Source organism: Dendropsophus ebraccatus, chromosome 2 (assembly GCF_027789765.1).
Source record: "Dendropsophus ebraccatus isolate aDenEbr1 chromosome 2, aDenEbr1.pat, whole genome shotgun sequence".
NCBI lineage: Eukaryota > Metazoa > Chordata > Amphibia > Anura > Hylidae > Dendropsophus > Dendropsophus ebraccatus.
In genome coordinates, this window is record NC_091455.1 from 182,141,029 (window position 1) to 182,164,055 (window position 23,027).

The window sequence follows — 23,027 nt, forward strand, 5'->3', positions numbered from 1 at the left end:
ATAAAACGTCCTCCCGAGGCATACACCAGGGAGAAGGTGCAGATTCACCCCTTCTTCCTGGTGTACGCCTGCCATATGCCCCGCTTGCCTGATGGGCGGGCTGGGGGAAGCGTGGGAGGGCGTGACAAGGCAGGGAGGTGGTGTGGCCTCCTCCCGCGCCTCATTTAATATGGTTTATGCCTGCTGGCTAGCGTAAATCATGATCCAAATCTACACCTGCTGGAAGCAGGTGTAGATTTAGTACGACGGGCACAGTTTTGGGCGCCCGACCAGCCGGATTCACTATGAGGCGTGCGCCTCTTAGTGAATCCTGCCGGGGAAAAGGGGGCAGGGCCTTATATAAGACCGGCGTACTTGTACACTAGACTTCATAAATACCATCAGTGTGAACCTAGCCTAAAAATTGCATATTATAATGCACACCATAATTAGCACATTTGGTTTTAAGAGGGCAGCAAAAAGCGGGTGGAAACAGTGAAAAGGTTAGTGCAAATATACATGTACACATTAAGTTTGGTGTAGTGTTATAATGTGCAAAAAAACAATCTTAAAGGGGTATTCAGAAAGTAAAAAAATAAGTTATGGAGATTATGCCACTATTCAGCATTCCAGTACTTATCAGCTGCTGTATACTGTAAGGGTAGCTTCACACACAATGGATCCGCAGCGGATTTTACGCTGCAAAATCCTCTGCGGATCCCTTGTCATTCATTTTGAACGAGAAGACATACTCGCAAGCGGGATTGACATCCCGCTGTGAGTATGTAAATGCTGGACGCTTAGCCAATCAGTGTGCTGCCCCGCCGCTGTGCACTATATGGCGGGACGTCCAGATGCTGGGAGCCCCTGAAGCAAGCCGGAGCGTGGAGCAGGTACAGTATGCTCCGCTGCGAGTAGGTCTTCTGATTCAAAATGAATGCCAAGGGATTCGCAGCAGATTTTGCTGCGAATTCGCAGCCTAAAATCTGCTGCGGATCCGTTGTGTGTGAAGCTATCCTACAGGAAGTTGTGTAGTTCTTTCTGACGCAGTGCTCCCTACTGCCACCTCTGTCTGTGTCAGAAACTGTCCAGCAAACTGTGTCAGCAACCTCTGAAGCATACAGCTCCAGCTCTGGACAATTCCTTACACAGGCAGAGGTGGCAGCAGGGAGCTCTGTGTCAAATTAGAAAGAACTACATGACTTCCTCCAGGGCATACAGCAGCTGATACGTGTAGGAGAGCTGCTTTTTAAATGAAGGTGATTTACAAATCTGTATATGTTTCTGGCACCAGATCAGACAGTTTTTCCCCCCTCCGGAATATCCCTAAGAATTCTGGGCCTTTGTGTTTCTTGCTATTTTTAGCATCTCTTTTTTGCTGTCAGTGTCACATCCAGAAGATGTCTACAGGTGTGAGGTGAATTCATCTGTATCATGTCTAGGTAATACTCCATAGCCTGGACGGATACAGGTTACCCATACAGATTGAATGATCTAGGAGAGATCTTGCCTCCTCTTCAATCATATATCTGATTATAACACAAAACTGTAACCATTATCAGGGCTCATTCTAGACCTGGATGTGAATATAACTCATATGGGTTGTAGGTTTTCAAGTGAATGGGCCTGAACTGCAATACAAGACAGAAGTCATAAAAACATAATGGCACCCACCCTTTTTCATGCTAAAACTTACCCACATCAGGCAGATGAGTAAATCTCTCATTACAATAGTTTCCATCACAACAGCAGAAAAATACTTGTGGATTCTCTTCCTTCGCTATACACTGAGGTCTGGAAACAAAACAAACATATAACCGATATTAAACAGACATGCACTTACAGGTTATGTAAGCAATTTAGCTTAAAGGGGGATTCTAAGTTTGAAGAAAATGTTTGAAAGCTCCATAAACAATGCATGCACAATGCTGCCTGGTTCATTTAGGACACGATTTCCCTGCATTCCTCTGATCGGTGACAGCCCCTGTATCCTATTATATTGTTTTTGTGAATGCCTGGATGTGATGAAGGAAGCCTTGTTTCCCACATAGGTTTGGGTTCTAGAGGTAGAACTTACACCTCTCAGACATACAACTGTTACTGAGATCATAGTGGGAAGGAGCATTGCAACGGCTTTCTCTGACAATGGAGCCACCACCAGGGGGAGCTCATTGCATACAGATTTATGTATTTCCCATGAAACCAAAGTTTCCTGTATAAATGCATGTGAAATTATCAAAGCAAAGACACATTAGCTCTGATACCTGCTATGTACAAAAAAAAAGCTCTCCCAAAAAGGTTGTCTACAAATGGGTAACTCTTCCTTTTGGAAGAAACTATGGCTTGAGTAATAATCTCTAGCCATGTTTCAATGTCTATTAGGTGGTCAAGCTTTGACAGGAAAGCCCCCTCCCAACAGATGGCAGCAGAGAGCATGTTCTTTTCCTTCTAGAGGAGAGCCACGTTCTTTATTTTCCCATGGTGCACTGCATGTCCTATAAGATTCTCTAAAGCAGTTTGGTGTTCTCCCTAAGGAGAGTAGCAAGGGAATGTGCGGATAAACATAAATGTATCTACAGATAAGTCTATAGTACATCATCCAATCTTTTCCTTAGAATCAGTGTCTGCAACTACTGATGTGGTTTCGCCTCTCGATACAGGATGATCATTTGAAGTCTATTTCCTCTTTACCCCGTTTCATCTGACTGATGGAAGATATTTACGGTGTAAGACAAAAACTTCAGTCAAGGCAAGGCTTATCTCATCGGTAGCACATGTGAGCTACCTGTATCTCACGGGATCACAGACACAAATCCCCAGTCTGCATGATCACGACATTTATATATGTGGTTATACATTTTGCAAATGCAAATTCCGAACATCAGTCATTTAGAAAAATCACTGCGGGAACACAAAGGAGCTCCAATATGCATGTAAAAAAGAATGTTTGAGTATGAGGGTTATCGCATTCATACACTGTATAAATTATATCCGCTACCATGCATTATTACAAGCCAGTGTCCAGTATAGGCCTGCAACACTGTGCACTTATAGAGATGTAAGCTGCCTATTGATATTAGATCAAAGGTGTCCGAAAGTGTAGATCTAACACGTATGGGGCCTCAAGCGTCATTCCCTCTTTACTTATATAAACAAGATTTCTCCATGGTTATGGGAGTATTGAAAAGCATACGTTTGGCTGTAAGCTATCTATTTTCATGATGACTGCAAATAGTAAAGTCTACAGGGCAATGGGACCACCAAACGGCCAGGTCTGAGGGCCACACACACATAGATAGATAGATAGATAGATAGATAGGAGATAGATAGATACAGTGGTCCCTCAACATACTATATTAGTTGGTTCCAGGACGACCATTGTATGTTGAGACCAAAATTCTATTGAAAACTGGCCCAGGTAAAGAGCAGCACAGGACATGTAGTATCACACTATACTCAGAGATTTACTACCAGACAGCCAACCAGTGCATGCATATCACTAATACTGGAGTTTTACCAGTAAAATGGCCAGTTTCATTGGTTGATCATCTAGTTATTCACATGTGCCGCAGATCCTGACTGTCCATAGCATTGTATGCAGAGTCTGGTCCAGAAAGGACCATTGTATGTTGAAAATATTGTATCCTGAGGCCATTGTAAGTTGAGGGATCTATATATATATCCCCCAGAAAACCTTGTTTAGGGTGCGTTCACACCTACAGGATCTGCAGCAGATCTGCAGCAGATTTGATGCTGTGTTAGGTTATTTAAATGAAATCTGCTGCAGAAAATCAGCTGCAGATCCTGTAGGTGTGAACGCACCATTAAAGAGTTTTCCATAAGTTAAGTGTAGTCATTGTACACTGGAAACGTCACATACAATCGTCTCTGCTAGCCCCAGCAACGTCTGTATACCCGTAGGATGTTGTGGATCTTTACCAAGAACAGTCCTGTCTGAGTCCTATTACAACATACAGAGCGCGACTCATTCCTATATGTGTAGTTGGGCGCAGGACAATCGGAGCGTGCCTGTATAAATTAGGGCTGTGTCTAATAAGCTGTATAAATGTGACCACGAGTGCGCACAGTGACAATGCCGTTTTAGTAAAAAATCTTCACTCGACAAGAACGTGTCATGTTTAGGTATACTCTAGAGAGCGGCTGTCAGAAACATAGGTACCAGGCTTCCAGCGAGATATATTGATCGAGTCATGTGGTTTTCAGCATAGTATGTAAGGAGAAGAGAAAAAATAATTATTACATGGAGCAGGCAAGTCTCACGGGGGAGGACAACTTCAAGTCTCATGAAATACATGATAATCTGCTGTGAAATACAAGGATTCACACTTCAAAATGCGGTTCACAAAGCTGAAGGGACCTGGTGGCTGAAATATATCCAACTACTGTATATTAAGCTTTTCTCCATTTTCTGGCTGTTCCAGTAATAATTAATATTATTATTTATTTTATTTTTTGTGACATGTTTAGCGCAATAGTCACATTAAATGTATGTAATGATGGTGGTACATGTAATAAAAGGTGTAAAAAGCTTTGTAGGGCAAAAGGTGCTCAAACAGCCCGGCCAAAAGCTTCTGACGCTAAGAGTGTTTGGGATTTATAGGTTGAATGTTAACAGTTCCATCAAATCCATAAGTTTGGCTCTGTGCAATAGAACCAAGATCTGGTCACCTGATGCCTTTATACGTGATTTTATTAAAAGGGGGTTGTCGGGGGATAGAATTTTCATATATATATTATATATATATATATATAATATATATATATATATATATATATATATATATATATATATATATGGACAAGTGTTTAAAGGAGAAGTCTGGTGAAAATATACATTAAAGTATTGTATTGCCCCCCAAAAGTTATACAAATTAGCAATATACACCTATTACAGGAAATGCTTATAAAGTGCTGCACTCACTACTGCATCAAGGTTTCACTTCTTGGATAAAATGGTGATGTCACGACCCGACTCCCAGAGCTGTGCAGGCTGTGGCTGCTATAGAGGGTGATGGCAGAGGGATGCTCAGTGTCCCTTCAGTGTCCTGTGTCCCTCAGTGTATATGCAAAAAAAAAGGAAGTGCCTGTGGAGCCTCATCAAAGAGTCTCAAAAAACAGGACTAGCCAGACATCCCTCCGGGAAGGACCCAGCCAAGGGGCGGCTCCTGTAAGGAAACCACCAAATCCACTGTGTCCCTCATTGTCCCCCTGCCATCATCCTCTCCAGCAGCAACAGACGGCACAGCTCTGGGAGTCGGGTTGTGACATCACCATTTTATCCAGGAAGTGAAGCCGTGATGCAGTAGTAAGTGCAGGGAAAAAAGCACTTTATGTGCATTTCCCATAAGTGTATATGGTGATTTGTATAACTTTTGGGTGGCAATACAATACTTTAATAAAATATTTCGCTGGACTTCTCTTTTAGTGTTTAAACAAAAAAAAAAGTGATACTCATCTACCCTGATCCCCCACAGCTGCCGTTCTGAAAGCTCCTAGTCCCTGCTGCCTCCTGAGTTGCGCCAATTCCGCAAGAGCTGCCAATAAATGACTGAGTTGGACACTACTGTGGCCAGTGATTGGCTAAGAGTGCCAGTTCCTGCCGGGATGACGTGGAACTAGGAAGCAGTGGTGATGAGCAGGGACCAAGACCTGCAGGAACGGCAACTGTGAACAATAAGCATTAGTGAGTAGGACTTTTTTTTCCTGTTTAAAGGGGTTTGCCTAGATTTTCCTTAATGCTTGCCTGGTCTTGCTCAAATGAGGCAGAGTTGCAATACCACAAAGAAATGGGCTGTTTTTGGTAGAAAGCAGCTGTGTTTTCCTAAACATTTAGAACACCTTTAATGTACACTCAGACAAATAAAAAAAAAATTGTATCCCCATACATCCCCTTTAAAGTGACTGCCAGGCCCCACCGCCTACCAAACTAGTGGTACCGCTGTATAGATATCACTGAAAGCATTCAGAACATCTCTTTTTTTTTTTATTCCCTAGGACCTAGCACTAGCTCCAGTGGTCTGAAACCCCCCGCCCCCCTCAACAATCCCCTTGTTATGCCCCATTTCATGGATAAAGTGCAACTTTATGGGAATATCCCTTTAAGAACATATACATGTTCAACTAAGTTAGTGGAAAGCTGATAACTGCAAGATTAATTGAGATCCAGCTGTTTAAACCACCTAAAGCGCTCGCTTGCTCCTCGTTGCCCGCTCACACTATTACACAAAGCGATTATCGTCCGTAGTGGCCAATAAACGTTTTGTGTAATAGGGCCAATAGGCTCACAAGTGGACTGAAAGGAGTGACTGAGATATCGGAGGACTTTACATGACTATCTTCAGCAGTCCCATAAATTTTGTATGGATTGCCAGTCCACATACTAGACTTCTGCTCCAATAAAATGCGGACATACGACCACCATTCTAGCCACTGGTGGCGTTCCTGGGAAGGGCAACAGAGAACTGGAAGGATAAATCTCCAGAATTGCTGCCCCCTTTGTCCTTCCTTTTCTCAGATTAAGGTTCATTAGGTAAAAAGAAATCAAACCACTAGCAAATGACAACCACTGCTTGCAGCCACCTACCTGTCATAGCAGTTGAAGTCGTCCAACCAACATCCTTTCTTCACAAGTTCAATAAAACCAGAATTATTCCTCCAAGATGCATAGCAGTGAAGCCGCTTATCCTTCTCGCCATCGCACCTCTCCACTCCGCTCTGGTTCGTTTTTTCAATCTCCCAGTTGACATTATAATAAATGCATTCCCGAGGGTCCTCCTCATTGTGCCCAGACCCTGAAAAAGAAGAACGGCATGAGGTTATACATCAGCTTCTGGGTACAATTACTTGCCATTGTACATTACTTTATCTTTTTAGACAGTCTGCAAACTATTCCCTATAAATATTTGCATTGCAGAATGGAGGCCCGATGGCAATGAACCAAAGCGGCATCAAACCACTAACGTAACAGCCTTGACTTGTGACAAGAACATTCCTGTTCCATTAACCTATGGAAACACTGTAAAACACTTCAAACAGTAATACTAATAGCGTATTAATAATAATGGCTTCAGCACAGGGGAAGCAAATGGAAGGTAACACTTTTATCTCTACTTTTTGTGAACACATTTCGAGACCTACGTTTCTTGGAAGATTAAAAAATAGAGGAAGTTAAAAATAGAAAGTGCCAAACATCACAGTGAGGGGGCTGGTGTTTAAAAGGTGAGGAAAATATTCTACTACATTAGGCCTGTTTAAAAAATGTATATATACAGTGGTACCTTGGTTTAAGAGTAACTTGGATTAAGAGCGTTTTGCAAGAATTGCTCGGTTTTTCAAAATTGTAACTTGGTTTAAGAGCATTGCTTTGGTTTAAGATCTCCTTGTACTGGGTGGGAGCGGGAGTGGGGGAGGTACATAATAATTTATTATTATTATTATTATTATTATTATTATTACAACAATAATCTAGAGCTGGCCTCTAGTCTACCCATCATTCCAATTTCCAAGATTTTTATAGGTGAAAGTGTCAAATGACCTATTGGCACATGGGTTATATAATGTATATGGTTTGTAACAATAGAATAGAGCGCTGTTAAAAGATTTCTAACACATTTTAAAATCTCAAACTACAGAACATAAACCACCATTTATTTCAGCAGGTTTTTCTTATTTTCCTGATCTCTTAAAATTTTAAATGCCAGGAGAAAAAAAAAAAAACTCTTAAAAGATGAATTCTGTACAACTGAAAACCAACTGTGTATAATTTATGCAATCTATAAAAAGCAACCTCTCGGTGAAAATGAACATAAATGTGTATAGTTCATGGCTTAGACCTCACATGGTGCTAAGCTGGCCCATTACTCCTCGTGTCCTGGATTTGAGGTGAAACAACTTTTATTCCAGCTTGGAGACGCTCTGTTTCATGGGAAAACACACACTGACAGACTAAATGCTTCCAAGCCTCATCAAGACGATTGAGAGCTCACGTTGTGCGTCTAGTAAGGGAGAAAATAACTTGTGATCTCACAAAAGGAAAAGCAACTGTAATCCTCCGCCGTTGCGATTTTAAAGGTGAGTGTGTCTGGTTCGTAGGAGTCAAGTGGAAAAATAGGCCATAGTCTTTATATATGAATAGACTTGTTAACGTGAAAATAAGAAAACACACAACTCCGTATTATTGAGGAATGGTTTCCAATAAAAACTATTGGAACAGAAATTAAACAGATCAAACAGACCGATATGATTGAGGTTAAAAAATTATACAACCAATTTACAATCAATACTCTCATCATGGGCAGTGGACTTTAAAAAGAGTTGTCTGGCCATTTTTTATGTTTATTTCTTTTTTAACCGAGCCTAGGAACTTTTAAAGTATAAACTCACCTCCCCTGATCCCTGACCACTACTGTTCTGACAGTGTCTGGTCCCCGCTACTCAGCACTTCCTGGACTAAGAAAGAACTGAGCCATTTACTGACTGAGGCAGGTCATCACTTGGACCAACAATTGTTTGAATGGGCACTTCATTGTGTCGAGACGTCACCAAGAAGAGGTAAGAAGTAGGAACCAGACCCCAATGGATCATCAGTAGCCAATCGTGGCAGGTGACTGTGAAGATGCCCACCCTGGGCTAATAATAACGTGCATAAAAAGAACAGTTAGAGAAAAAGCATGGTCACAGTGTGATCCACTCCGCGGCTGTATCTCCATAACCACTTATTCCAACAATCTAAGTCTACGAGACTACATTGTCGATATGAGTGGCTGGCTAGACAGTGGATTGCGCAGCTGTCACACTCTCTCCCCGGGTATATCTCCTGATCACAAAAGGTCTCAATAAAGGATGTAATGGATAACTTTTGACATGTCTGATGACTTACCAATAATAGAAAAGTCCACCAGCACCAGTCACAAAAAAGTGTGAGAACGGCCTTTACAAAGGTAGCATCCAGTATTCAGGAAACGGTGGAGTTTATTCAAGTAACATACACAGTTGCATTGTTTGAACCCCTTGGGGTCACTCAAGGCTTAAGAAAGAACCCCAGGGGTCGAAAAGTTATTTTTGATGGCCGGTACACATTGAGTGCATATTGGACTGAAACAGAATCTCTAGAAAAACAACAACATATTGCTAGAAATCTATTATAGCAAAACTATTTTACAAGGTACTGTTCGTATGAATAGGTGGAAAATTACACTTTTCTTTTACTTCCAAAATGTTTGTATAAATGACCATTATCTATACCCCCAGGAAACCCCTTAAGCAGATTAACGATTGATGACCAACAAAACAAACCAATATGAGCTTTTAGGGTGTATGGACCTTATAGGTGTCTCCACAAATCTCCAGAATGAAGGCTGGCATGAGAAGGAGCTTCAGATGCCACACCAGCTATGGAATCAGAAATGGGTTGTCATGACGAGACAACCAGAAGGAACATATTATCCTTATTTATAAGAAAAGTACAAAGGCTACATTAAAAAAAAAAAAAAAGTTTTAGAATTTTGTGCCTTTGCTTTTCTGTGTTTTTTTTCCCTTTTCTTTTAAACTAAGCATGGACTTTAAAATCACACAGCTACCGACACTGAAGCGAATATGGTCAAACCCACTCTACTTGACAGCTTATTATTTTTGATGGACAATGCATAAAAGGTCACAGATAAAACTGGAAAGTCTGAAACTTTCTTTTCATTACTTTAAATATTCAACTTTGAGAATATAATAGTATCGGAAGACACAGTATAAATTCAAATGTATTCAGAAATCCTTTTATGTAAAGCTTACTGGCACCGACTGGGAGTTCAACACAAGGAAAATGCCAAACACAGATGGTATTGGTGGTATGATAGAGTATCAGCTGGAAAAACCTACCTGTATGTCACAGACTCAGAAACATGTCAATTTATTAAGCAATAAAGGTCTTGATTACATAAGCGGCCTATGGGCCTACGTCCGTTTTATCAAGTCTAACCAAAACCAGGAATGGATTACGGCAAAAATGTTTCCTACAGGAAAAGTTTGGCAAAAGTTTCTTCCTTGGTTTACGCAGACATATGTTCCTGCTTTTGTTTAAGAAATAAAAAAAAATGTAAAATTATCTTGTAATCTTGTAAAGGGGAGCGGTCACCACCCCCAACTTCAATGTATTATTAACTACAGGTATTCCCCATAAATTAACTAGTTGGAAGCACTTCCAGTTGGGAGTTTGGTTACTGAGATCCAAAGCCTAGTTCTTTCTCCATTCATTCTATCAATCTGTTGGGATCTCAGTATAAAAATTTTATACATGTCTCTATGACCCGACCAAAAATTTGTATAATTCCAGTAATACTTTAAGGGTGCATTCACACGTACGGGATCAGTAGTAGATTGGAGATTTAAAGCAAATCAATTCTGGGCCATCAGATCTGCTGCAGATCCTGTACGTCATATATACAGAACGCAGCGGGCTGATGGACCGGAGGGATCCCGGCTTGATATGGGCGCAGGTGTTCAGAGAACCACAATGTGACGTGGTTAATGACTGACTGATGACTGTGTGTATAAAATAATACAGCTATTACTTACCTGTCCAGTTTCCCCCGGCGTCCTCCAGTCTTGTCTGTGGGATTCCATGGTCACTGCTGCTGAAGCTCTTACTTTTGGTTAAATCTCTAAAGTGACAGGCAGGCCACTCAGCCAATGACTGGCCAAGGTGGGACAGCACCGCGGCCAGTGATTGGCTCAGCGGCCTGTCACTCCAGAGACTGGACCAGAAGTGAGAGCTGCAGCTCAGTAGACTGGAGAATCCAAAAGCCAAGGCTGAAGGAAACTTGGAAATGTGACCAGGTAGTATATATCTTTATTATTTATACCAAAGCAAGGGCTTCACAGACATTGCTAACAATAATTGAACAGTGTAATGGGCTCTTTAAGCGAGCGCCAATCTAGCAGATCGCCGCTCGCTTATCCGGTATATCAGGCTGTGTAATACGACCCTTGGGCTACCAAGTTAAGACACAGATTTTATTTTTTTCCCTTTTTTTTTTCTTATGGGATCCGTAACTAAGCTTTTTAAATTGTTTTAACCTAATTTCCGAGAAATTTCGAAGAAACTAATTGAAAAACAATTAAACTTGGCATGCACACAGACTTTTATTCTCCGCAGTGTTGGGTATAGAGTGTCAACTTGAGTAGGCTCCATGCACCTTTCCACAACTGCCTCTATATACACAAATAAACTGGACAGATCCCATTATTACAAATAATAAACTATTATACCAATGGCATTTATGGAAGAATTTTACACTTCTAGATCGAAGTAACCGGACCAAAGTATTTTTAAAAATGTTTTATGCATACAGACCATCTAGAATTCATAGGCTTCTGGGAAGGCATATTGAGATAATGCCTTGTTTTATTACCCTATTGGTGTCCCAATAAATGTTTCCCTTAAGAGCAGTCTAAAAAGTACCGCAGTAAAGCCCATATGTTGTAACGGCAATGAAGCGTCTCATAATCTATCAAGCAATTTACAAAAGCCAATAGAAGCCAAGAAGGAAACAACGTAGATAACTTCTTGGTGAAGTCACAGTTATTTCAATGAATGGATGCATAAAACTGAAGAGAGATTGGAATGGCTATAGAAAAAAATATAATGAAAAACATAAATTCTCAAGGAAGAGGCAAAAATAGTCAATGTAATTACTCTTCTCTCCTGCAGAGGGTACTCTTGTATTTTTGTGTTGTAGGTCGTGTTTTTTTTTTCTTAGTATTCCATTGACCAACTCTTGAGTGGTTCATAGTGCTGTATGACATCCATTTGTACCAATACTAGCCTAATGGCAATGATACATGTATCATGGCCAAGAACCTCACGGAGCACATTTAGCCATGTCATATTATTTTTGCTCTTAATTTGTAGCAATCCACAGATAATAGATTTGATCTTTTTACGAACCAAGCATGTTTAGTATGTAAACGGTGAAATATTCGTGACTCATGCCCAATATATTTCCTTCAATGATTCCCCTGTCCAAAAATAAAATGAATATATATGCCTAGTAACTGTGTGAAATCTTTCTTTCAGCCCAACTGGTTATGTCCCATACTTTTCCGGTCTAGTTTTTATGGGTATAATGTACAACAGCTGCCAATGCCAGCCATGGTTGCACCAATAAGGTGTCTATGGACTGGATTTTAATCTTTTTGGTAAGTGCCATCCTATTTATTTTCTGATCCTTGTCTCCACTGTGCATTTACACTCTTGTGAAATCTATAATATACACGTATGCTATGGGATATGTACTACTGGCAAGTTTCCTATAGAGTATGTTGTAGATTGTGGGAGTGTCTTGTAATTTCTACTACAGATTGGATGTCTATCCTTTTTCTGTGTGAAATATAATAGTCTATGGTATCAGTCACTAGAGTTTAAAGGGGTATTCTCAAAACTGTGTTATAAACCAACTGGTGCCAGAACGTTATAAAGATTTGTAAATTAATTTGTTTGAGAAAAAAAAAAAAAAAAAACCTCAAGACTACAGCTGCTGTATGCCCTGCAGAAAATGGTATATTCTTTCCAGTCTGACACAGTGCTCTCTGCTGCCACCTCTGTCTGTGACAGGAACTGTCCAGTAGCAAATCCCCATAGAAAACCTCTCCTGCACTGGACAGTTTCTGATACAGACAAAGGTGGCAGCAGAGAGCACTGTGTCAGACTGGAAAGAATACACTACTTCCTGCAGGACATATGGCAGCTGATAAGTACTGGAAGACTTAAGCTTTTTATAGAAGTAATTTACAAAGAAAAAAATCTCGAGATTACCCCTTAAAATATTATTTTGTGTTTTTTTCTATTTAAATATGCAAAAAAAAAAAAAAAAAACACAAAAAAACCCCATCAACGTAAAAAATGAAATGTTGAAAGTGTAGTTTAACATAAGGGAGGAAGTAGCTAACTCTCTAAAAGTTTCCTTTAGAAATTAATACAGATGGTAGTCTAGGTCATAAATACATAATAAATCCTTTTATCCAGAATAGTTTTTATTCAGTTTTTTTGGAAACATAACTGCACTTCAAGAATTCTATGTAGTCCAATTAAATCTTTTCAATTTGTGTCAGTAAGTTAGGTGCACATATGATCATTAGCAGGTTCAATAGCAGTCTATGAGCACCTTTACAGCCTCGGTAAAAGATTAACGCAAGACATCAAGGCAAAAGTTTCCAAAGTAATGTAAAAGCTAAGCCTTAGGAAACATTTGCATCCGCCGAGTCCAGCAATAGATATCAGCTACATCACATAGAAAACCTTGGGGACGCAACACAGTCACATAATTAGTTCAAGCTCTTTTTCTATTGATCCTGAACATTGCAAACCCAATTCATTGGGAACTGGGAAAAAAAAATGAAACGCTTGGAACTGCAGAACTGGAAAGATCAATTACTAGGAATCAATATTAAGGTGAATTGCTCGGCACTTATCTCAAGACTAAAGCTTCCCATCAATTGTTATATCATGCGCACTACGGCAAATCTCTCGCAAATATATGATCTTAATAGTGTTCTCAGAATCCTGGTATTAAAAGTTCAATAAAAAATATATTCCTGATAAAAAAAAACTGCAGGTTAATGGAAAAAGTATACCATTTTTTTATTTTTTTTTTAGTTTTATTAACTCTGGGAGTCTTAACCTGCTTCCCTAATGAAACTAATCCAAACAATTATTGTAAGGGTCTTTCACTCATAATTGGAAACCACCACATAAATGAAGGTGGCTAGTACAGAAAGAATTTTTTTCAAAGGGAATTTGATTGCAGTTAAGCAGCTACCAAGAGAGGGTCTTCTACTCTGGAGGACCCAACGTGTCTATGCAAATGGTTTTAAAAGGGAAATCTGCAATACTGCATGTCTCCTGTGGAGGTGCTGTCAGGAAATAGAATGCTTCCATAGTTATTAGTAGAGATAAGCAAACTTATAGTAAGTTTGGGTTTGCACAAACCTGAATGCTAGGCATTTGAGTCCCGCTGCCCGGAGAAGGTGGATGCAGCCATCAGGCTGCCTGGAAAACATCATAGGCCATAGGTCTCCATCTTCTCCAGGCAGCAAGATTCAATTGCCAAGAGTTCCGATTCGTGTAAAACCCAAATTTACTGTAAGTTTGCTCATCTCTTCTTAAATATGGATTGTTAAGTACTTAATTGCAAATTCCTGTTGTCATTTGTTTCGCTAGATTTATTAAGAGGCAGATTTATGTTGGGCGAACCTGCCGTGGCTCACCGGTATAATGGCACCATCTAGAACAACCACCAGCAGATGTCATTGGTAGTGATGGGGGTCGGCTGTAATGGAAAATCACAGCCAACCCCTTTGTTCAGAGAGAGATAAGCCACAGGGAAAACACTGTGGCTGCAGCTTACCCATTCCCTCCAAAGAGAGAACTCACCAACCTTCGGCCATGCAGAGTGTTTCTGTGTATGGGGAGGACGGGTGGATATAACGGAGGCTGGACAATCATTTGGCCATCAGTTATAGGTGGTGTACGGGGACATTTTCCATGGCCAAGTGAGAGCCGATCAGCAAGATCAGTGCTTATTTACAGTGCCTTCAGAAGACATGTCTAATCACGCACCTGGGTACAAAGGATCACTGGATCATTTGTGCAACATGTGTGGCCGATAATGATATATTTTATAGCCACACAAAAGAAGTGATCAGCCGATCAGCCCATGGGGCGATTATTAGCCTAAAAAGCTCATCACACAACATTCTTCGGCCAGTATAAAGGGGCTTTAGCTTAGACCAACTATTAAGATGGCAAAACACTTTCAATAACGGACGGTCAAACAATTGTTTAGCCGTCAGTTATCTCTCAAGACAGGGTATCGTCCTCTTCATACACAACAACGTTCGGCATGGCCACTACTGTCCACTGGCTGTGTCTGGTACCGCAACCAGTAACCTAAAAAAAACAACAACCTTTAAAGGGGTTATCCAGTGCTACAAAAACATGGCCACTTTCTTTCAGAGACAACTCAACTCTTGTCTCCAATTCAGGTGCGGTTTGCAATAAGGCTCCATTCACTTCAATGGAACTGAGCAGCAAAACCCCGCCCAAGCTGGAGACAAGAGTGCGGCTGTCTCTGGAAGAAAGTGGCCATGTTTTTGTAGCACTGGATAACCCCTTTAAAGTCCCCCCTGCCATTCTGTTAAAAAAAACAAGTCTTGCACTGTTACTTGCTCTTCAAATAAAAATTTCCGCAGAATGTCATTTCATTACAAACCAAATGAAACGCTTCATTTGCTGCACCTTCTGGCATTAACATATCATTACATGTTCCTTTTAACGTGACATTGCATTACAAGTAATTATAAACAGCTGTATAGACTTTTAGTGAAAAGAAGTTACAGTATTTCCACATCAGATAACACATGTAACGTATTAAATAAACCAGCAGCTCATTGTAGTCAAGTTAATTTACTATTACATCAGAACAAGCCAGGACAGCTCCTTATCATAGCCCGTAGGCAGCGGAGCTTATATCTGCCATGTCACACAGGCATGCACCAGCAAGTCTCAGCTATTTCATACTCAACAGGCTTCAAGGTCTTGGGCATGCACGGTTTACAGATTACAGCCACAAAATACTAACGTTTTCTTATTTCGGACATATTACCAGATCAACAAGCCCAATGGGAAAGACCCTATAAACCCAGCCTAAAGGACCCCATACACTTTATACTTTTGTCGGCCGTAGTGGCAGCTGACGGCAAGTTCGGCCATTGGTATAAGGTGTACAGGGCTCTTCCAACCACCCACCAATAGATGTCGTCGGTGGAGATAGAGGTCGGGCATGATGGAAAATCACTGCCCAACCCTTTTGTTCAGGGAGAGGTAAGTCATAGCCTGAGCTCATATCTACACCGACGGTGATTGTGCAAGAGACTCCCATATACCTTAAGCCCCTATTACACAGGGCAATGCTCATTTGTTTCTCATTCCCCGCACCGACATTGAGTGGGTAAGTGGCGCCACAAGCTTCAGGTTCGGCTGACTAACGTCTTAGGTTTAGGCCCTGCATTAGGCATAATACAGTATTCTTTTTTGTGGATTGTTCCTTAAAGGATAAACTCAACATAATCACAATAACATTAAAAAGTGACGTGTCAGCACTGAACAATAATGTTTCGGAGTTACTCAACAACTTCAGAAAAAAATGTTTCCCTTTAACACTATGTTACAGAAAACACGCAGGGCATCTTCCATCCGCCGCTATGTCACAACAGACACTCATCACCTCCTCTCCTTTAACCCCCATAGGTAAATGGTGCCACCTCCGCTGGGTATCAAAACCGACCTGAAAACAGGTTGTTAAAACCACATTTGGATAATCTATTCCTGGCCCGCTGTCAGGTCAATGAGGACAGACGCAGCCATGAATGATAATTACCATACCTTTTGACACCGGGAAGCGGCAAGCTATATACTGCTTCATTACCTACACAAACAGTTTTGACAAAAGCAGGAAGCATGCAACGCAGGTAGAATTATGATATCTTAGAAGGGATCAGACAGGGAACATTTCAGTGTTATGTACGGCAGATCATCATCAGCTCTCCCGACATGTCTGTTTTAGCAAATACGTGTATTCGCCATGAAATAACAATTCCGGAGCATCTCTTCTTAGAAGTCTGCGTTATGCCGTTCCTCCGTTATTCCTCAAGATTATATTGACAACTGGCTATTACCGTGACTGCAGCCTATCATGTGTCATAATGCTTATTTATTAAATTACTAGCTGGGAAGTAACTATACGTCTTCACCTAATGGCACTTTATAGAACAGCACTGAACTCCTCCAGTCTATAGCACTGAGCTCTGTGCCGCTCCTTGGCTACTTCACCTAGAAACATATCAACTTATCACCTTATGGCTGTTATCAGTAGGGGAGGGGTATACCTATATAGTATGGTGTTGTTCAACTAGTGCCAAGTGCCAGAGACACCCCCCAAACTGGTAACCTCTAGGTGTCAATTCAGGTATACATTAATAAAAGAGGAATTTTACAGTGCAAAATTTTAACAATTTCCCCAAATTGTTATTTCATATGGAATTAGGGATTTATAATAACTTCCTTCTTTCTGTAACTCTGCAATGGGACATTAAAAATTATTTCAGATGCTCCTTAGCAACGGGTTAAAGTTGACCTGACTAATAATGGTTTGGAGCTACTAAACAATGATCCCCTGATGACACCATATGAACAGCAAAACATGTTGGTATGTTATGATAGGTGCTGGTGGACTGAAAACATTTATACCGTGGGGGCATCAGATACGCACTGACTGTTCCACAGTCTCTACATTTATATTTGTATGCTAGCTACCTAACTTTTTTTAACCTCGTTGTGAACCCAATTATTTATTAATTTTTTAAAAATCATTAATTATATAATAAAGGACATACAGTGGTACATTGATTTAAGAGTAACTTGGTTCAAGAGCATTTTTCAAGAAGAGCTCACAGTTTTTCAAAATTGTGACTTGGTTTAAGAGCATTGCTTTGGTTTAAGAGCTCCCTGTACTGGGTGGGAGGGGAAGTAGGGGAGGGGCATAATCTGCACAGCGTGGCCTACAGCACTGTACTCTGACCCAGGAAGTCTCCCTCACTTTCCAAATCATAGCAGATCCACTTTAGGCTGGGGCTTACATCAGGGGACAGGAATGTGGAGGTAATTCTAGCCTGTTGTACTACCCTACTGCATTATGGGGATCTGCGTCTCCATCCTGTATCTACAAGCTGCTGCTGTTTATCAGATTTATGCACTTACTATACATCATACGCCACATGCTGTACAGTAACTTATCATATGACATATTGCGCTGTTTCTAAATGTTTGCTTCATTTGTTTTACATGTTATTCAGACAAAAAAATCATTATTTTTGGGGTGTGGAGCCAACTGTCTGCAGTTCAATGATTTCTTATGTGAAATTTTGCTTTGGTTTAAGAGTGGATTTGGATTACAAGCATCGTCCCAGAACGAATTATGCTCGTAATCCAAGGCCCCACTGTATTTCTAGTTAAACATTAGATCTTAGACTGGCCAGACATATAAGATAGCAGTCGGCCAACAGCTATTGCTTCCAAATTCTTTATATATACGCCCACTTGAGAGAGAGGAATAAGCCACTGCCAGACATCTCTGTGTCTAATTGTTCACCATTTTTTTTTCCTTTCAAATCAACTGGTGCCAGAAAGTGCCAGAGATTTGTAATTTACTTCTATTAAAAAAAATCTAAAATCTTCCAGTACTTATTAGCTGCTGCATGTCCTACAGGAAGTGGTTTTCTATGGGGAATTGGTACTGCTCTGGACATTCTCTGACATAGAGGTGTTAGCAGAGAGCACTGTGTCGGGCTGAAAAGAATACACCACTTCCAGCAGTACTGGAAGACTGGAAATTTTAATAGAAGTAAATTACAAATTTCTGGCACTTTCTGGCTCCAGTTGATTTAACAAGCTAAAGCTTCGGCTGTCCAGGCATGATGGGAATTGTAGTTTTGCAACAGCTGGAGGGCCAAAGGTTCCCCATCCCTGATTTAATACCTGTAGCCACTTTTAGGGGCAGGATTCTCTCTACTTTTGTCTCATTGGATTACTTTGCAATTTTTGCTAATTATATTGACAGATGTCCATTATATTTTATTTTCCTGGTCTTATAATATAAAATTCTAGAATTCTAATTTTCTTCAAATATTTAACCAATACCAGTGGTCTTAGATCTCATTCTGTATCTCATAAAAAAGTGGAGAAATTCTGTGCAATTCTGTGCATATTCCGTCTGCCACAGATCATATTGTATAAAAAAAAGGCAGAAAAAAATTACATTGTATTTCTAGTTTCTATAGACTTACTGGAGAGGCTGGCAACCCTAAGAATACATTGCCGGCTTCGGCTATATTAGAGGCTCTTTGACACGATTCATCTTTTAGTGAGAACATAAAATAATGAACACTCTGGGAGGCGAGGACATGTGAGCAGTGAATAGGTTCAGGGCCTTTCTGGCTACGCGGGGCTTGCTGACTCGGCCTTCTCCTGTCTGTGTTGGCCGTCCACAGACCCGGCACATGTTTATTTTCCAGACAAAGTCCAGTTAAAAGGGAATCAGGCTTGAATGATCTTTGTACGCTGACCTCAAAAAACCTGCACATGCAATTCAGAAAGCACCAGCTGAGTCAGAACAGAACAGCGTTGACTATTACAATATACATTAACTTTCATTACGCACTTACTCTTTACACCTATGGATAGGCAGAAAATGACATGCATTAATATGCTTTGTAGGAGAGCATATCAAAGCTCTGGCAGATGGGGGGGGGGGGGCTGGAAGGACGACTAGCAGAATTCACTTATCACCACCATGATGGCCACAGGAGAATGCTTTTATCATTACAGATATTGACTCTTCTTTATGAACATGTTATTTTACACATACAGTCGAGAGCAAATGTTGTTACAGCAAAGTACTATAATACTTGCCGGAAATTACAGATGCTGGATCCTTATAGTACTATTACGTGCCCCTATTACAACAGGACCCTAAAAGGGGTTAGGAGCTGACTTGGGAGTCAATCATATGCGAATAGTCAAAAAAGTCATTAGTCAAGATCAGTATAGGTAGAGCTCAGACTTACTTTGCATACAAACAAACTATGGGACTTGTGGTCTGCAACATATATTTGTGGTCATGTGATCAGAAAGGACCACAGTAATATCTGCAGCGAGTAAGAGGAGAACCACTCCTATTTATATGCACAGATAGCACTTAGAAATACTGTGTGTGATGATAAAATAATGAAGAAAACAAATAAATAAATAAAGACCTATATTTCATGTCCATCAGGGGATTTGAACTAGAGAATGAACTGCTAGACAGGAGAGCTACCCCTAGACCACAGCTTCAACTATATCTGAATGTTTCTTTCAGACATAACCTGCCTACAGAGGACTGATCTGCAATCAGAGACACTGACTGAGAGCTGAGCGAGCAAGAGGCCGGGCAGCATTAAATTGATTATTCATGAAGACAAGGGAGGGGAAGGAGTGGAGAAGTGTGCCAGAGTGCGGCACAAACTCCTCCTCTTTGTCTTTTAAGTATAGTAAGAAATATGAAATTGTGCATAATCCACTGCACGAAAAATTACCAAAAAGCACCATGCTTATTAGAGGACTGCCAGCACCTTAGATAGGGCCATGATCTGACAGATTCCCTTTAAGCAAGTGCAATGTCACATGACACACAGCTTAGCAACAGTTTAAATCTGAACACTACATGTCAATTCTTTGAGTGGAAAGTGGAGACGCGCAAGGAATCCCATTAACCACATTGAGGAAGCCGCCTGTTTTACTCAGTGTGAACATACCCAAAGGGAAAAAAGGAACTTAAAGGGGGCAAAGTTATCCCTTACTCCCAGCAATTCAGTGTTTAGGCCTTTCTTCCTAATAATCAACGTGGTCATAGAAGTTGACCCTGCCCGATCATAAAGCAATGGCATATTCTAAGTTCCAATGCCTTATTAAATATGAATAACCCTTTAAAGCAACTCTGTACCCACAATCTGATCCCCCCCAAACCGCATGTACCTTTAGATAGCTGCTTTCAATCCAAGATCTATTCTGGGGTGCGTTCCACAGTTGATGCAGTTCGTGTCCTAAAAAACAATTTTAAAACTTGCAGCCCTGTATTCAAATTGGCGTGGTCTAGAATACCCTGCTCTAGGATTGCGACACCCCTCCGTCCCTCCTCTTCATCATTACTAATGCCCCTGTACCATTTTCTCCTATTCCTCACCTGTGTGAGCATGGCACATGCGCTGCATCGTTAAGGCACCTGTGCAGTGTTCCGACAAGTAAGAAATAGGAGAAAAAGAGGGCGGGGAGGAGGGACGGAGGGGTGTCGCAATCCTAGAGCATGAGTACTCTAGGCCATGCCAATTTGACACAGGGCTGCAAGTTGTTTTTTAGCACAATAACTGCATCACCTGCCAAACGGACCCAAGGACAGATCTTGGATTAAAAGCAGCTATCCGAAGATACAAGTTTTTTGGGGGGTCAGATTGTGGGTACAGAGTCACTTTAAAGCAATCAGGGCGAGTTCTTTGAGGTTTCAAAGTCGTCAAAGCCCCATCCACGTGACAGTACGCAATACAGTGCCCATAATGAAGTTTATCCCAGCACAAATTCACCGCTAGGCAAAACGTACAACAACAATGTCAAGCTAGTTAAAAGGATCTGAATGACATTCATTAAACCTGACGACCTGGAAAGTCTATGGAGCTCACAACTAAAGAAGGTGCGTGTACGGCAATATTTCCCCTCCGCTCATCCCCACACAAGTCCATAGTGTTCCTTTAAGCACTGCATTTCTTTAGTCTTACTAAAGGCAATTTGCAGATCTATATGCAAGATTTATATATAAGAAGAAGAAGAAGAATATCATGTTAAATGACTGTCAGATGCTTACATAAGCCACAAGCAGATATGATATTACATAACCTGGCAAACACTCATAAAACCATATCCCGTTTGCCTTATCCCTCGAAAACAGATATTAATTAAATTGCTGCCCTTCCTACTTGGGTTTTAGTTTGCCAAGAAGCTTGCTAAGAAATCAATATTAAAACTAATAGAATGTGCCAAGGAATAAAGCGGGCCAATACAAGTATGCCTGCATTTATGATATACTCCACATTCCAGGGTTTATTTTTTGTACTTTTCTGCAGCGGCAGCAATCTGTATGCAAAAGTCAGCCTGGTAATATGAAAGACACCAACATATTAGAGGGAACGTCTCCTATATATCATTTTCTTATTTATTTGATGTAAATCTATAACAGAGAAATAATATATTTGGTATTGTTACCGGCAGGATTACTACGCTAGAAATGGGAAAAGGTGACCCTATTGGCTATCCAGACAATTCAAAGCTCGTATGTCTTTGTATAAAAATGTATATACTGGAAAGTAGGCACAATTATCTCTCTTCTCAGGAAGAAAATTATGTCTTTGATGCAAAATAAAGTAATACTATACTGTAGAGACCTAGTTGGGTCCTGGAGACTTATTTCCAGGCAATGCTCCATGGGATAAATATGCAAATTATCTCATATAGGGTAAAACCAGAGCCTCATCCAAAAGGTCTCTAGACGGGTTTTGGGTTTCTTATTTTTCATCAGTGGAGAAGAGCTACACTAAGTTCGGTTTTGCGAAACATGACCCCTTGGCAATTGACTCCTGGTGGCTGGAGAAGATGGATGCAGCCCGAGTGTTAAGCATTTTTCGAAACCAAACTTACTGTTGTCCCACTTATCTCTACTCATCAGTATAGGGTAGGGTTGTCCTATGGCTGTTTTCCAGGCAGCCTTATGGCTGCATCCAGTTTATTCAGCCACCAGTAATCAAATGCAGAGCATTTGGGTTATGTCGTGAGGAACGCTGTACCCGATAAGCATGCAATACATTTTGTCGCCAGAAGTTCAGGTATCCATGTAGGCGACCGCACAGGGTCAGTACTGCACATGACCCACATTTTGATCCAATTGGGGTTGCGTACACCAACAACCCGGCACGGTCACCTCCATGGATACCCAAATTTCTGGTTTCAGATGGATCGACCGCCGATCGGGTCCAGCGTACTTTGTGACATGTACCAGGTCATTTGCTCCTTGTCCTCAGTGACAAGATTTCCTGTGCTCCCTGGCACTTATTTTTTGTCATAGGGACATGTATGAATTAAAATGATCCAAATTCTAAAGGGAAGCTAGTTGTAGATATTGATGCGGATGGAGATTTGGATTTACACATGATGAACTATCAGAAATGAATTTACAAAATATAAAGTGTTGTCAAGAGACAACAGAGTTGCTGGCTTTGGCCTCTTTGTCTTCACACAGTAATATAGTCATTTTCACAACCTATAGACCATAGGACGCTATACCAATGGAAGCCCCGAGACCAACACAAAGCTTAGTGCTGGTTCAGCCTCCACAATA

The 23,027-nt window shown here is 40.8% G+C and overlaps 1 protein-coding gene across 1 annotated transcript in view; it reads right to left on the bottom strand.

Moving 5' to 3' along the window:
- The window catches only part of ACVR2B (activin A receptor type 2B), a 129,586-nt gene that overhangs the window by 34,454 nt on the left and 72,105 nt on the right, over positions 1-23,027 (bottom strand). Inside the window, exons 2-3 of the mRNA XM_069960486.1 lie at positions 6,584-6,791; positions 1,676-1,773 (exon numbers count right to left, since the gene is read on the bottom strand). Of these exons, the coding sequence (XP_069816587.1) occupies positions 1,676-1,773; positions 6,584-6,791 (306 nt within the window). The remainder of the gene's footprint in view (positions 1-1,675; positions 1,774-6,583; positions 6,792-23,027) is intronic.